Genomic DNA, 15,719 nt, shown 5'->3' with positions numbered 1-15,719 from the left:
GTATTATTAGACACATTTTAAAACATTGGTCTCTAGCATTTACTTATTATTGTCAGACATTTTTCTAAATGACTTATAGACATATTATCATTTAATCCTCATGAAGCACTTATGAAGAAATATTGACACCCTGGTGTGGCGCTGTGGGTTAATGCGCCAGACTGCAAAGCTATTTGAACTTCAGGGTTGGTGGTTCAAGCTCACCACCTTCTCCTTGGAAGCCCTACACAGGGTCGCTATGGGTCGGCATTGACTCGACGGCACTTAACAACAACAACATTTTATAGAACTTGCAGCCCAACTGCCCTCAGTCAATAAACTTCAGAGCAAAGATTTACACCCAGAGCCGTCTGCATTAAAATGCACACACTTTCCCATTCTGAGATGTCAAAGGTTAGGAGCCACAGCTCTACCTGCTTCCCAGGAGCTAGAAACCCTTCCTGGGACTGCTTTGCCCAACACTTTGGAATGCAAATTCCCTTCAGCAAACACTTGTTTAGCATAGTTTCACCAGTGGCCTGTCTGTCTAAGGGAGTCAGTGAATATTAAAATAGTCTTAATCATAAAGTAACACGCAGTCAACCGTGTAGCCTTCTTACTAAGGGGAGGAGAACAGCTAGCTTTTCCTGGAGGGCCTGAGAAAGAGCAGTTTACAGGCTCCAGCACAGGGTGTGACCCTTCCCTCCATCTTGGCACTTGTTCATGCTTCCAGTGACCATCATCTTGCATTAGCTCACAGTTTGAACAGAAAACTTTACCAGCGTTCCTTTTCTCCCCCACCCAAAACATAATCAGTCCTTCTGTTGACCTGGCTTCTGATTGGAGGCTGCTTTCTTGGGATAATGTCCTTTCGGACCCTTCTGTTGGTTACAGCCTGTTCATATTATTCTTACCACAACTTAAGAAGCCTGCAGTGGAGTGTGAGGAAGAATAAAAGACCAGTATCTTCACATTCCCAGGTACCAGGAACACAGAAGATTCTGAGTGGACCCAGGGCTGGCATCTGTCCATGATTTCCTTCTGGAAAGTCTGCTTGCCAAGATGAGGGATCTTCTTCAGTATACCGCCTGCTTCTTTGCCCTTTTTTCTGCTGGATTTTTGATTGTGGCCACCTGGACAGACTGTTGGATGGTGAATGCCGATGATTCTCTGGAGGTAAGAAGTCAGCAGTCTCTCTTTCTGAACCAAGTCCACCCAAATCTTCTCTTAGCTTCCTTCAATGCCTGCCCCTAAGTACATTTATGAGGACTAGCAATAACAGTAATAGTCAATGTAGACTTAATTACTTACTGCTTGCTTCTCAATAACACAATTAATGTAAATCAATTAACTCAATTAACCCCTCACAGCAAATATATGAGGTAATTATTATTATTATCCTCATTTTACAGGTCAGGTTATTGAGCAAACCTACCCCCTTTTTTGAAAATAAAGATAACTTCATGAATTGATACTAGCATGCTCCCTGCTATTGAATCCTTCCTTGTCTCATCTTCTTTCAAAGATGAATTTGCTAATCTTGCTAGAGGACAATCAATAGGGTATTGGGCTTTCTTAAAGAATGATAAAAGTCTCAAACATTGACTAATGGACTCAAGGCATAGAAAATGTACCTACTAATAGACAACAGAGCTACCATATTTTAAGGAGTAGAGCAAAATATTCCAAGGGAGGAAAAATATATTCCCAGTGTACCCCCAAGGAATAAGGGACATATCTGTATTTGAAAAATTATCTCTTAAAAGGGAATTGTTTTGGGAACATGAGCATACAAGAAATGGGTTCACATTTGAGGATTTTATTTTTCTCACTCCAGAAACTCAGATAGAAGTAATTTTGAAGTTCAGAAGTATGGTCATACAAATCTGAGGTAGAACTGAATAAAAATCAAATCCTCAGAATCTGTTGCCATTCTACAGTAAGGTTTAGGAAATTGTAGGTAGGAAAAAAGAAACAATATATTAGAACTCAATAAAAGTGTATATAGAAACCCAATTTGCTCTTTTATGTACATCCTGAAGGTAACAATTTACTCAAACAGATGCTATAATATCACAGCTATGAAGTTTAGGAAAGATCCCCAAGAGTGAGTTTATATATATTTTTTCTCCTAATTTTATTTAACAGGCTTTCAAGTTAGAAATATAAATGGAGAATAAAAGTCTTTTGATATTGCTGGGTAATATTTTTGCCATTTATTTTCTTTGCTTTCAACTTTCTTCTGACTTATATATGGCATTTCAAAACAAATGGAGTTAGAAATATCTCTTTAGTGCTAGAGAATTTTATTTCAAAAAATTGTGATATAATTAAAATAGTATAAAGGATTCCTTCTTTGAGTGAATCTAATCATGCAGATTTTCTGGTATGCATATGAGCAATGAATTAAAAAAAAAAAAAATTCGATGACCAGTGGTCAAAGAAAACTGCAGATAAACCATTCTGATTTTATTAGCTTACCATTATCTTAACTGTTAGTAGGCAGTTATATGTTGTTAGTAGCAGAAATATATTGGATTTGAATATAACTAAAATTGTGTTTTTAAACAGCTAACATTTGCAAAATCCAATAAAAAGGCATTGTTAAAATATTTTCTAAAACAAATTGAAAATCATTCTGCTTAAGCTGAATGAATTGCTAACTTCATTTGATATGAAATAGAGTTTTAAGAAGGGTCAAAACTTGCTGAGTGAGAAGTTGAAAGTTCTGACAGTTAAAATGCCTTTTTGGTTTTAAGTACATCCAACTAATTTTCTACCTGCCCTGTAGAAGAGCACCGCTAGTCAAAAGGAAAGAGATGTGCAGGTCAGGTTATTCTCTTTGAATAAATTCTTGCTGACCTTAGACAAGAGACAGTATTTCTAAACTTCTTTCTTCTTTCTTGTACATGAAATGTAATGAAATAAATAATTCCCCCAAAGCCTCCTTATTACAAGAAGAGTCCTGTAGGAAAGAAGCCCCACCCCTTTATCTCCCGCAATCTCTAATAGTTTTTAACATATGAAAGAATATAATTCTCACATAATAATTGTTCTTGCAATTGAGCAGAATATAAATGCATACCATAATTTCTAATTTTTGTAGGTTCTGATATTAACTTACTTCATTATACCACCCTCCCTCTTTATTGTTGCTGTTGTTAAGTGCCGCCGAGTCGGTGCCGACCCATAGCGACCCTGTACAGGGTTTCCGAGGGTGTAAATCTTTACGGGAGTAGAAAGCCTCATCTTTCTCCCGCGGAGCGGCTGGTAGTTTCGAACCGCTGACCTTAAGGTTTGCAGCCCGATTCGTTACCACTACGCTACCAGATTACCACCACCTAAAATCATTTATCACCTATGGAGTCCTGGTGTGAAGCACTGGACTGCTGACCTCAAGGCCAATGGTTCAAACCCACGAGCTGCTCCTCAGAAACCATATACAGGGTTGCTCTGAGTTTTAACCAGTTCCATAGCACTTAATAAAAACAACAATATGATCCATAAAAACAATTCACTATATACAACTGTTGGATAAAAATTGATGCAACAAAATTTGTTTTAAAAAGTATTGTTGTTGTTAAGTGTTGGTAAGTCGATTCTGACTCAGTGACACTGTATAGGGTTTCTGAGGAGCAGCTGGTGAGCTTGAACCACCAACCTTGCAGTTCAAGTAGACTTTGCAGTCCAGCACATTGACCTGCAGAGCCACTCCATACTAATGACAAATCTAAATAAGGAAGATCTTATGGATTTCTAGGTTTGTTAATATTTTAGGATGATTTAGGCATGAGAGTTGGAAGATGTGTTCTTTGAGACATTCAACATAATGAAATATTATATATAGATAACATGTAACAGGTACTATGTTACATCCCCTTCTTATGAAAAGCCAAGATAAAGCAAGACTGGGACCCTGCCACCAGGAGTGTATATTTAGTGTAGGGAAGAAAAGATAAACATGTAACTATGAAAAAGCATATTTCAATTCATATTTTGAGAAATAAAGTGCAAGCGGGGTAGAGAAGACAAGATAACTGTCTCTTTTTAGGACATATGGGCAGGTCTCTTGGAGGAAAAAACACTTTTAAAAAAGCATTCTCCAAAGAATATAAAAAATAGAAATAGCAAAAGGAGAGGTATTTTAAACAAAAATGTTGCAGTGTTGTAAATGTACAGAGTAAGGAAAAGTTCAGGGATAGTTAGAGGATTATGGTGAGCAACAGGATATACAAGGGAGAGAGAGTCAAAATTCAGGTAGTCCTTGATTTATGATGGGGCTCACATGGGGTCCGTTTCCTATGACTCATTGTTGTAAGGTGGTTCTGTTTTAAGCCAGTTCTGAAGTAAGTCAAAAATCTTTTTTTCCCCCCCATTGGTATTTCCTTTTATTATCAGTATCAGTATATTTCTGATCTTTGAACATCTGAGTGAATAGCTGAGAGTGATAATGTTAGTAAATTATGTACTGCAACATTGATATAGTATATATTATTATATATATTACTAAGGATAAGATGTACAAAAACAAACAAAACAGATGATTGTAAGTGTGGTTCATTGTAATTCAAGTACATTGCAAAGTGGCTACAGTTTTTATACAATATTGCTGCCTCAGAGTGAAATTCCTTGTATGAAGTAAAAAGGTTGACTAAAAGTAAATGACACATGAAACTCGAGTGTGCACATCCCTAAATCAGAGGTTGCGGGTCTGATTTAACATCTTGCTCCTGCCATTTTTTATTTATATGTGCCTCTGGTAAGACTGATATGGTGAAAAACCACTTGGGTTTGAGATTACTCAAACTTGTCCTTATATCCTAACCCTTATTAACTGCCTTCTATTGAGCAAGTCCTGGAGTCCTGCAGTGAGGCTGTAGGATAAGCACTGGACCACAAGGTCGGCTTGAACCATAAATTCAGCAGCTCAAACCCACCAGTTGCTACTTGGAAACCAAATACAGAGTTCATATGAATTAGAATTTACTCAACAGCACTTCACATCAGTAAGAATTGAGCAAGTCATAACCTTTGTCTTAGACTCAGCTCCTTCAACTACAAGATGAGTTGAGCTCAGTTGTCTCTATTCTTTTTAGTCTTTGTTATTGTTGTTAATCCAACTCATAGTGACCCTGCACAGGGTTTCTGAGGCTGTAAATCTTTACGAGTGCAGAATGCCTCATCTTTCTCCTGCAGAACCGCTGGTAGTTTCCAACTGCTGACCTTGAGGTTAGCAGCCCGTGTTATAATCACTACGCTACCAGAGCTTGATTTTCTGACTTTGTCTGAAATATCACAGAGACGGTAATCTCTGAAACACCTATGGTCCCCAGAGCCCGTTCAAAAAATTTCCAGTAGGAATTGATTGTGACTCTTCATTATTTTTGTGTAACTTCATAACTTTCTCCATTTCCTTGGTTCCTTTTTCTCTTCCTCTTTCTTTTTTTTTTTTTCTCTCCTCTCTATTCTCTCTCTCACTCTCCTTTTTTCCCCTTTTCTAGTCTTCCTTCTCTTCTCTTTTTTCTTTCTATTTATTTTATCTACTTACTTTCTCTTCCAGTTATTTTTCCCTCCCTTTCTCTATTCACAACTCCCCGCCCCACTTTTTTTCTATTTTCCTTTGTTTCATAAATACTCCTTGACATCTCATCTGTACCTGGATTGTGCTAGATTAGGGTTACGAAGGAAAATGAGATCTGGAGCTGCCTCAAAGTATTGAGGGAGGCTGACAGTTGATCTTATAGCAGTAGTAGGTTGGTGGTTCAAGCTTACCAGCCACTCCTTGGAAACCCTATACAGGGTCAATCTGGGTAGAAACCGACTTGACAGCATTTAACAACAACAACAAGCATGTGCTATGGTGTGTCACTGTGGGATAAAGCACTGTGCTACAAGGCCGGTTTGATCCACAAAGTCAGTGGCTCAAACTCACCAGCTACTCCTTGAAAATCCTATACAAGGTTGCTATGAGTTGGACCTGACTCGGCTGCACTTAACAACAACTACAGCAAAAAATATGTGCTATGATCACGATTAACCTTGAGTAGGTAACTCCCAATAATCAGACTACTGATTAATTGGATAATTAATTGGATAATCAGACTACTAAGAAGAATCTATATCTAAACTATTACTTGAAGGAGAAGTCGGAATGAGGCAGGACAAGAGAACAAGTGGAGAGTACTACAAGCATTCTGTGCTTTTAGAATTGTTCATATTTTCACATGGAGTAAGTTTCCAAGATGAAGAAGCCAATATAGGAATTGAGACATCAAGAGCTATATGTGTTGTATAAAATGTAGATTTTGTATCACCGGCAAGGGTGCATTGTTGAAGGTTTGTAAGCAAACTATATGTGCATTTTAGAAAGATGAATCATTCTGGCTACTAATGGGAAATGGTTGGAATGAGGACTAAAAGAACACAAAACTGCCATGGAGTCAATTCATACTCATAGCAATACTATATATGGTTTGTGAGACTGTCAATCTTTGTGGGAGCACATACCCTCATCCTTCTCCTGCAATGTTGACTAGTGGGTTTGGACTGCAGTTAGCAGTCCAGGGTTAATTCTAAAGTACCAACAGGGCTCCTTTAAATGAGTAAAGGAAGAACAATTAGTTGGATTTTTCCATAGCCCAACAAAGACACAATTGTGACAAGTATGGAGTAACATGTAAAGTGTTGGAAAATAATTCTAATTGATGGATTTGATAATTGATTGCTTAGAGGGCAAGATACTGATGAAGAGGAAGAAGTCAAGGTTGAAATCCACCTTACTGTTTTGGGGTAATTGGACGGGGAGTGGAGTCACTCTCCTAGAATTTTGACAGAGGAAATTTAATCAGCATGCAGAAGTTATTCAACAATAACTTTGGGCCATCCCACTATTTTGATATTCTGGTTTAGCTTACCTTATAATACAATGGTTTATAATAGAGTAGTTCACAGGCTGGACTTAGGGCCAGAGGGACTAGCTGTGTGAATTTAGACAGAATTTTAAACTGCTATAAAACACATGTTTGTGCCTGAAAAGGGATAATAATAATATTTACATCATAAGTTTCTTGTGAGAATTAAATGAGCTTGTGTATTTGAAGCAATTACCACCATACCAGTCAACTACAAATCAATCAATAAACATTAGGTATATTATTTCTCTTTGTAGTCCATTGTTTTGTTTTTGTTTTAGAGGAGTCGATGACATTTTATGTATGGCTTGCTGAAAAGAGAGATATGAGATTTTAGCTCTATTCTCATTTTCACTATTGATTCTTTTGGAGAAATTTTCTTTACTGCTCTGAGCTGCAGTTTGTCCGTATTTTTACTTATGACTGTTTCCTTTGTTTCTAACCAGGGGAAATAGGCAGAAATAGAGACAAAATATCAAGAATTATATATTGAATGCTCACATCTAAGAAAAAAAATGAATTATAAATTAATTACATGATCAACATGTGAACCATATTATATGTAATTCTTAATTGCTTGCACTGAAATAGAAAAATAGCTTCTTCTTAAAATTACTCATTTCTTAATTGTAAGAATGAGAAAAGTATTCTCACAAGATTATTCTATTTTTAGGCCATCTTTTGTTAGGTATTTACTGAGAACATGCTATATGCCAAGCACTGTTATGATTAAATTTTTTACCTCTAATAAAGTTGCCCAAAGTATTTTATCACCATAATCAAGTTTTTCCTTGCAATTTTCATTAATGGTGCTACAATTCTTTCAGAAATAAGTAAATACCAAATTATATCTAGTGTCTCTGTAGGATAAACACTGCACTGTAAACCATAAGGTCAGCAGTTCTAGCTTACTATCCATCCTGCTGGAGAAACATAAGGTTTTCTGCTCCTGCAACGATGTATGTTGTTGTTGTTGTTGTTGATAAGTGCCGTCCAGTCGGTTCCGACCCATAGCGACCCTGAACAGGGTTTCTGAGGCTGTAAATCTTTACGGGAGCAGAAAGCCTCATCTTTCTCCCGCGGAGCAGCTGGTAGTTTCGAACTGCTGACCTTGAGGTTCACAGCCAAATTCATAACCACTACGCTACCAGAGCAACGATGTATAGCCTCAGAAATTCTGTACAGAGTCACTATGAGTTGAAACCACTAGACAGCACTTAACAACAACAAAAAAGTATTCAATCTGATTGTACTTGGTTTACTTTCCAATAGATTTCAAACTACTTAAGCTGATGTTTGAAGTTACAAGTATTCTGTTATTCATCTCATGATCTATATAGCAGCATTGCCAACTTCAACATAATAGGGACTACAGATGCATTTATTAGCATGAATTGATGGAGCAACTATTAAGATACTCGACATACATATTGAAAGAATGTATAAACAAATGAAATAAAATGTAGATGATCATTGTAAATTTCACATTTAAGCCAATGAGTATACCTGTAAGGGCACAGCTACTATTTTGTTTTGTCTTTCACGTGTTAAAGTAAAATTTTTACAATTTAAATTATTTTCAGGATATAGAATTAGTTTTTGTTTTTGTTTAATAAAAGACAGAAAAAATAGAATCCTTTGGAATTTCTAATATAGAGAAGCGTATATTCTTGGCACACAGAGAACATAGCTTTTTCTAGTGCTTGAAAGTTGAGAAAGCAAGGAAAAAAAAAGAGAGAAAACAAATATTATTTTGTAGCCATTCACTACATATAAATTGTGATCTCTACTCGGCGGCAATCATTGCAAAGCTGTGAAACTACACTTTCATACAGAAAGCATTCTAAAATGATTAAATATATGACAGTGGCACTTGATAAAATTATTGTTAAAATTGAACTATTTAGATTTTTCAGATATGTAAGTCATGTTACTATATCCGTAAATACTGCAAAAATTAAATACTGCCTTCAGATTTTGCACCAATCATCTGTTAGTTTTTCATACTGTGGTGGCTTGTGTGTTGCTGTGATCCTGGGAGCTATGCCACTAGTACGTCATATAAAAGCAGTTTCACTCATGGTAGACAGGTTTCAGTAGAGCTTCCAGACTAAGACAGACAGAAGGAGAAGGAGACCACTTCTGAAAACTTAGTTACTGAAAATTTCATGAATAGCAGTGGAATATTTTCTGATATAATGCTAGAGGATGACCCCCCTCAGGGTGAAAGGCACTTAAAGTACAACTGGGAAGAGCTGCCTCCTCAAAGTAGATATCATCTTGATGACATGAATGGAGCAAATGTTTCAGGACCTTCATTTGCTGATGGAGAACAACTCAAAATGAGAACAAAGAGCTGCAAACATCCATTAATAATTGGAAAGTGGAATAAACAAAGTATGAATCCAGGAAAACTGGGAATTGTCAAAAATGAAATAGAATGCATTAAGACTCATATCCTGAGCATTAGTAAGCTGAAATAGACAAATATTGGCCATTTTGTATTGGACAGTCATGTAATTTACTATGCTGGGAATGACAAATGGAAGAGAAATAGCATGACATTCACTGTGAAAAAGAACATTGCATGATCTATACACAAGTACAATGCTGTCTCTGATAGGTTAATATCCATATGCCTACAAGAAAGACAGGATCCTGGTGTGGCACTGCACGATAATAAGCTCTACTGAAAGGTCGGTTTGAACCACAAGGTTGGCAGTTCAAACCCACCTCAGAAACTCTATACAGGGCCGCTATGGGTCGGAACTAAATCGACAGCACTTAACAACAACAAAAAGGAAAACAACTTAATATGACTATTATTCAAATTTACGCACCAATCTCTAAAACCCAAGATGAAGAAATCTGAAGAATTCTACTACCTTCTTCAGTCTGAAATTGATCAAACATGTAATCAAAATACTTTGATAATTACTGGTGATTGGAATCCAAAAGATGGAAACAAAGCAGAAGAATGGGTAATTGAAAAATATGGCATTGGTGACGGAAATGATGCTGGTGGTCTCATGACAGAATGTTGCAACAGCAATGACTTCTTCTTTGCAATGCCTTTTTAAAACAACATGTATGGTGACTATATATGTGGACCTTGCCAAATGGCAAGGAATCAAATCAGCTACATCTGTGTGAAGATATAATAGAAAATCTTGATATGGTGTGGCACTGTAGGATAAGCACTGGACAACACAGTCAGTTTGAACCACAAGGTTGGCAGTTCACTCACCAGCCACTCCTTGAAAACACTATAGAGGGTCATTATGAGTCAGAACCAGCTCAACAGCACTTAACAACAATAATATGATCAGGAGCTGACTGTGGAACAGATCAATTGCTACTAGGGAAGTTCACGTAGAAGCTATAAAAAAATTAAAACTAGTTCATGAGAGCTAAAGTGTGACCTTGAGTCTATCCTACATGAATGTAGAGAACATATAAAAAATACATCTGACCCACTGAACACCAATGACTGACTGTTGATGAGTTGTGGGATGGCATCAAGACCATTATATATTAAAGCAATAGGTCATTAAAAACAAGTGACATTTTCTTAAGGACAAAGTTGTGAAGGGATGAGAAGGTGAATGGAATGCAAATGGGAATGACAGGGAGGAAAATGAGTAACTGTTATTGCATGGAGAGGATTATAATCATTAAGATGAAACAGAAGGTATGGTTTGCTGAATGTAAAGCTGATGATCTTGTCTGTAAACCTTCACTCAATTCACAATAAAAAATCCAAATAAATTGATTACATAAGTAAACAGAAAATAAAGAAAAGACCAAACTGGATGTCATAAGAGACTCGAAACTTGCTCTAGAAAAAAAAGAGTGGCTAAAGAGAAGGGAATGATTAAGTAAAAGAGTTAAACAGAATATTTCACAGGGTGGCATAAGAAGACTTAGTAAATCATGATAATGAAGTGCAAACACATGGAGTTAGAAAATCAAAAGGAAAGAGCAGACTCAGTGTTTGTCAAGCTGGAAAAAAAAAATAAAGAAAAAAATGCTAGCCTTGAGTTGTAATACTAAAGGATTCTTAGGTGAAAATATTGAATGATGCAGGGAGAGTCAAAAGAAGATGGGAGCAATTACACAGTGACTGCACCAAAGAGAATTGATCTATGTTCAGTCATTTCAAGAAATAGCATAAGATCAAGAACTAATGGTATTGAAGGAAAAGTTCAAACTCCCCTAAAAGCATTGAAGAAAAGCAAGGCTTCTGGAATTGATGGGCTAGCAATTCAAATGTCTCAACAAACTAATACAGTGCTAGAGGTTCTCACTCATTTATGCTAAGAAACTTAGAAGACAACTACCTGGTAGCCCACTGGAATAGACCATATTTATTCCCATTCCACCCAACAGAACACTGAAATTATGAAACAATATCAATAGTAACACAAGTAAAAATTGTCTGAAGATACTGAAAAACAAAACCTTACAGCAGTGCATCAACAGCGAGATGCCAGAAATTCAAGCTGGATTCAGAAGAGGGACTTGTAACAAGGAATATCATTGCAGATGGATGTTGGCTGAAAGCAGAGAATACCAGAAAGATTTTTACTTGTATTTGATTGACTATATAAAGGCATTCGACAGTGTGGAGCATAACAAACTATGGATAACATTGCAAAGAATGAGAACTCAGAACACTTCATTGTGCTCATGCAGAACCCGTATATAGATTAAGAGGGAGTTATTCAAACAGAACAAGGGAATATTGCATAGTTTAAAAACAGGAAAGGTGTGTGGAAGGCTTGTATCATTCCATCATATTTATTTAGTCTGTATGCTAAGCAGATAATCTGAGAAGCTGGATTATATGAAGAAGAATGGGACATCAGGAGTAGAGGAAGACTCATTAACAACCTGCCATATGCAGATTGCAGATGATAATACCTTGCTTCCTGAATGCAAAGAGGACTTGAACCACATCCTGATGAAATTCAAAGACTACCCAATCTTCAGTATGGATTACACCTTAATGTGAAGAAAATGGAAATCCTCAAAACTGGGCCAGTAAACAACACCAAGATAAACAGAGAAAAGGTCACATTTCAAGTTATCAAGGATTACATTTTACTTGGATCCACAATCAACACTCATGGAAGCAGCAGTCAAGAAACAGCAATTCTGATGCACAACAAAGACCTCTTTATAAAGTATTAAAGAGAGCACAGATGTTCCCTTGAAGACTAGGTGCATCTGATCCAAGTTATGATGGTTGGCTCCTATGAGTGTGAACAATGGATAATGAATACAAAAGATCAAAGAAGAATTGAGCCATTTAAATTATGGTGTTGGTGAAGATTATTGAAAGTATCATGGACTGTCAGAACACCAAACAAGTCTGTCTAGGAAGAAGTCAGTCAGAATGCTCCTTAGAAGTGAGAATGGTAAGACTTCATCTCACAAATTTGGACATGTTATGAAGAGACACTAGACCCTGGAGAAGGGTGTACAGTAGTGGGCCAGTAAAAAGAGGAAGATGAATTGGCACAATGACTGCAACAATGCGCTTAAACATAGGAAAGATTGTGAGGTTGGTGAAGGACCAGGCAGTGTTCCCATTGAACACAGGGTCACTATAAGTCAGAATAGACTAGACAGCACATAACAACAATAACAGCAAAGTGTTTTATTACCTCATTCCTTGCCACTTGAACCATTAGCTAGTATGCTAAAAACAGTAAGAACTCAACCAGATACCTGAATAGTTTATCAAATAAATGCAGTCTTTTCTATATCTTGTATTTATCAAATATCAATAGAGTAGAAAAGTATGCAGTCTATATTACATGTCTTTTAATTTGGTCCCTAACCCTCGTTAAGGTTTGTCTTAAGTTCTCCCTGACCTTGAACAAATAGAAAATATTTTTTAAAATATATACAAATTTAAAAATTCAAACTCCTAGTTTAAACAATGCAAATACATTTCTCTTAAAATTCAAATATGTCAAGTTTTAGTGATAAAACATATTACTATAGTATTATAAAATGTTTGTACTTATTAAGTGTTGTTATTAGGAGCCATCAAGTCATATTAATTCTTCTGGCAGTTTATGTTAATATATTTAATATTCTTTATCAACACCATAATTCAAAGGCATCAATTCTCCCATTTTCCTTATTTATCATCTACCTTTCACATACAGATGAGGCAGTTGAAACTACTATGACTTAATTCAGGAACATCTTTATTTTTGAACTAAAGAGATCTATTTACTCAATGCAATGTGATATTTGATTTCTTGACTGCTGTTCCCATAGGCATTGATTGTGGATGCAAATGAAATGAAATTCTTTGTAGTGCCAGCCGTTCCTTCATTTATCAGCGTTTTCTTATTGATCTATTTGTGAGGATATTTTTCTTTACATTGAGGTGTAACACTAAATGCTAGAGTTTTTTTATTTTTTCAATAAGTGCTTCAAGTCCTCTTCACTTTGCAAGGTTGTTCCATTACATAATGCAGGCTCAGGATTTTGTCTTTCTAGTTTATTCAGTCAAATTAAAACAACATCATCCAGTAGTACTTGTGAGTATGGTGTATCACTAACCATTTTTCTACTTCCAAGTTAAAGTAAGAATCAAGGTTGTGGATTAGAAAAAATGATAGATCTTCTCCTCAATAACTATCCACTGAGTTCATAATATGTATCGAGAAGGAAGGTCTTTAAGCTCCTTGAAACAAGTCACTATGACTGTCTTGATCATTTCTGTATCCCCAGGATTTACTTAGCATTTTGACTGGCAACTGCCAGGCAATGAGTATAGCTGACAAAACGTTGAATATAAGATGACATACAGTAGACTTAGGAAACAGATGCATATAAATGCTATCACACCTTGGTTTAACTGACTTCTCTCTACATAAAAGAACATTCACTCCCATTTCACAATCAACAGGATTCCATTGAAATAATATAAAATTAGTATTTTTCCAAGTTATTTTATTAATGCATATTAAAATAATACAGTATTTTGTAGACTATGGGTAAGAAGAGATGTGGAAGAATGGGAAAAGTGGGAATTAAATTATACTTATGAGTTTGAAAAGATCAGAGTAAGGGGTGTTATTATAATCATTTTATATCTGTGGGGAAAACTCAAATACCTACAGGAACCAGGAAGTCAACATACACGAGGCAGGAAGACTAGTTAGGAACTATGGCGTATCTTTCAAGACAAGCCCCATCTAAAAGGGAGGGAGCTATTAACTCTCACTAACCATTGCTGTGTGAGACTGGGGAGTCTCGGTGGCAAGACTGAGCAAATTCCAAGAGAAGCCAGAGAGCTCTATATTTTATCTATTGAAAACAAATAGGTATTATAAATTTATGTTGGTCTCATGTTTGTGAGTTCTACTTTACTGTCCTACTTTGGTTAAACTGACTTCTCTCTACATAGAAGAACATTCATTCCCATTTCACAATCAACAGGATTCCATTGAAATAATATAAATTTAGTATTTTTCCATGTTATTTATTAATGTATTACACATGCTAAAAGAAGAAACTTTACATTTAAGTGATCCTGCGAAATACAAATTATTTGTAAACTTTTTAGTTTCTTGCCCCTTTAATAATGGTTAACCATAATATTTTAAGCACTGGTCTTTTCTATAAATAAGAACCTTGTCTTAATACTTTTTAAGAATTTATATTTACTTTGGCTTTTAATAAACAATAGAAGGATAGGTAAATGAAGACTCTGTATTATAGACAAGAAGGGCCTTTCCTAAACATGATAAATACCAGAAAGTCTTTTAACCTTGTTCTTTTTGCACAAAGGCACCTTTAAGGGTGTCTCCATTAAGTGCTTTATTAACACAGAAGTTTAGTTAATTACAGCCACTATTCTCACATACCTTAACTGAGTGCGAATACCAAACAATCTAATCCTGTGCCCCTGAGCATTAATACCTAATGGAATTGGATTCCTTGTTTCCTCTAATGAGCTCATTGCTTTGCTAAATATGGTCATTGCAAGTAAATGATCAATAGCCTTGAAACTGACACCACTTCTGGATTATTTTGGCAAGATAAATATACTATGTTAGTGTAAAAATATTCACACATGCATTTCAGGACACTTTCTACATAACCTCCTACTTAATGTAACTGTAGTACGTTTGTTAGTTTATTTTCATAGGTGAGCTTGACAACAGGAAATTGTGGAAAGTCACAGATTATCGAGAAATCCACAAATCACCTCGCTCAGTTTGGAATAAACTGGATTCAGTGTGTTTCAGTTAAGTAAGAAACTGAAAGGCAATTGGCTATGAGAAGCTTTGTTTTCTGTTCCGCCAAAACAGTTCAGTAGAAACCATCTTTTTTTTTGCATTAGTTTCCTAGGACTGCCATAGCAAAATACCGCATACTGGGTGACCTAACACAGCTGAAATGTATTATTTTACAGCCCTGAAGGCCAGATGTCTGAAATCAAAGTATCAGAAAAAGACCCTTATTCTGAAAGCTCTAGAAGTCCGTCCTTTGCCTCTTTCATCTTCAAGTGGGTGTTAACATACCTTGACTGGGGCCACATCGCTCCAATCTCTACCTCTACCTCCATGGTCACTTTGCCTCCTCCTTTTGTCTGTGTCTCTTCTCTATTTGTCCCTTATAATGACACTTGTCATTTGATTTAGAGCCTATCTTCATTTACCAAAATGATCTTTTATCTTCGGATCTTTAATTTTTTAATTCTTCCACAACTTGGTGGGCATGTTGTTGTTAAGTACCGTGAAGTTGGTTCCGACTCATAGTGACCCTGCACAGGGTTTCCGAGACTGTAAATGTTTACAG

General features: G+C 36.2%; 1 protein-coding gene across 1 annotated transcript in view; it reads left to right on the top strand.

Annotated features, from left to right (window-relative positions):
- Positions 1 to 842: 842 nt before the first annotated feature.
- Positions 843 to 15,719, top strand: part of CLDN16 (claudin 16) — a 39,248-nt gene continuing 24,371 nt past the window's right edge. The window contains 2 exon segments of the mRNA XM_006871872.1: positions 843 to 1,028; positions 1,030 to 1,155. Coding sequence (XP_006871934.1) covers positions 843 to 1,028; positions 1,030 to 1,155 — 312 coding nt within the window.

Source organism: Chrysochloris asiatica, unplaced genomic scaffold, assembly GCF_000296735.1.
Source record: "Chrysochloris asiatica unplaced genomic scaffold, ChrAsi1.0 scaffold00177, whole genome shotgun sequence".
NCBI classification, from domain to species: domain Eukaryota; kingdom Metazoa; phylum Chordata; class Mammalia; order Afrosoricida; family Chrysochloridae; genus Chrysochloris; species Chrysochloris asiatica.
The sequence above is the reverse complement of the archived record's forward strand: the minus strand, read 5'-3'. Positions and strand labels throughout refer to the sequence as shown.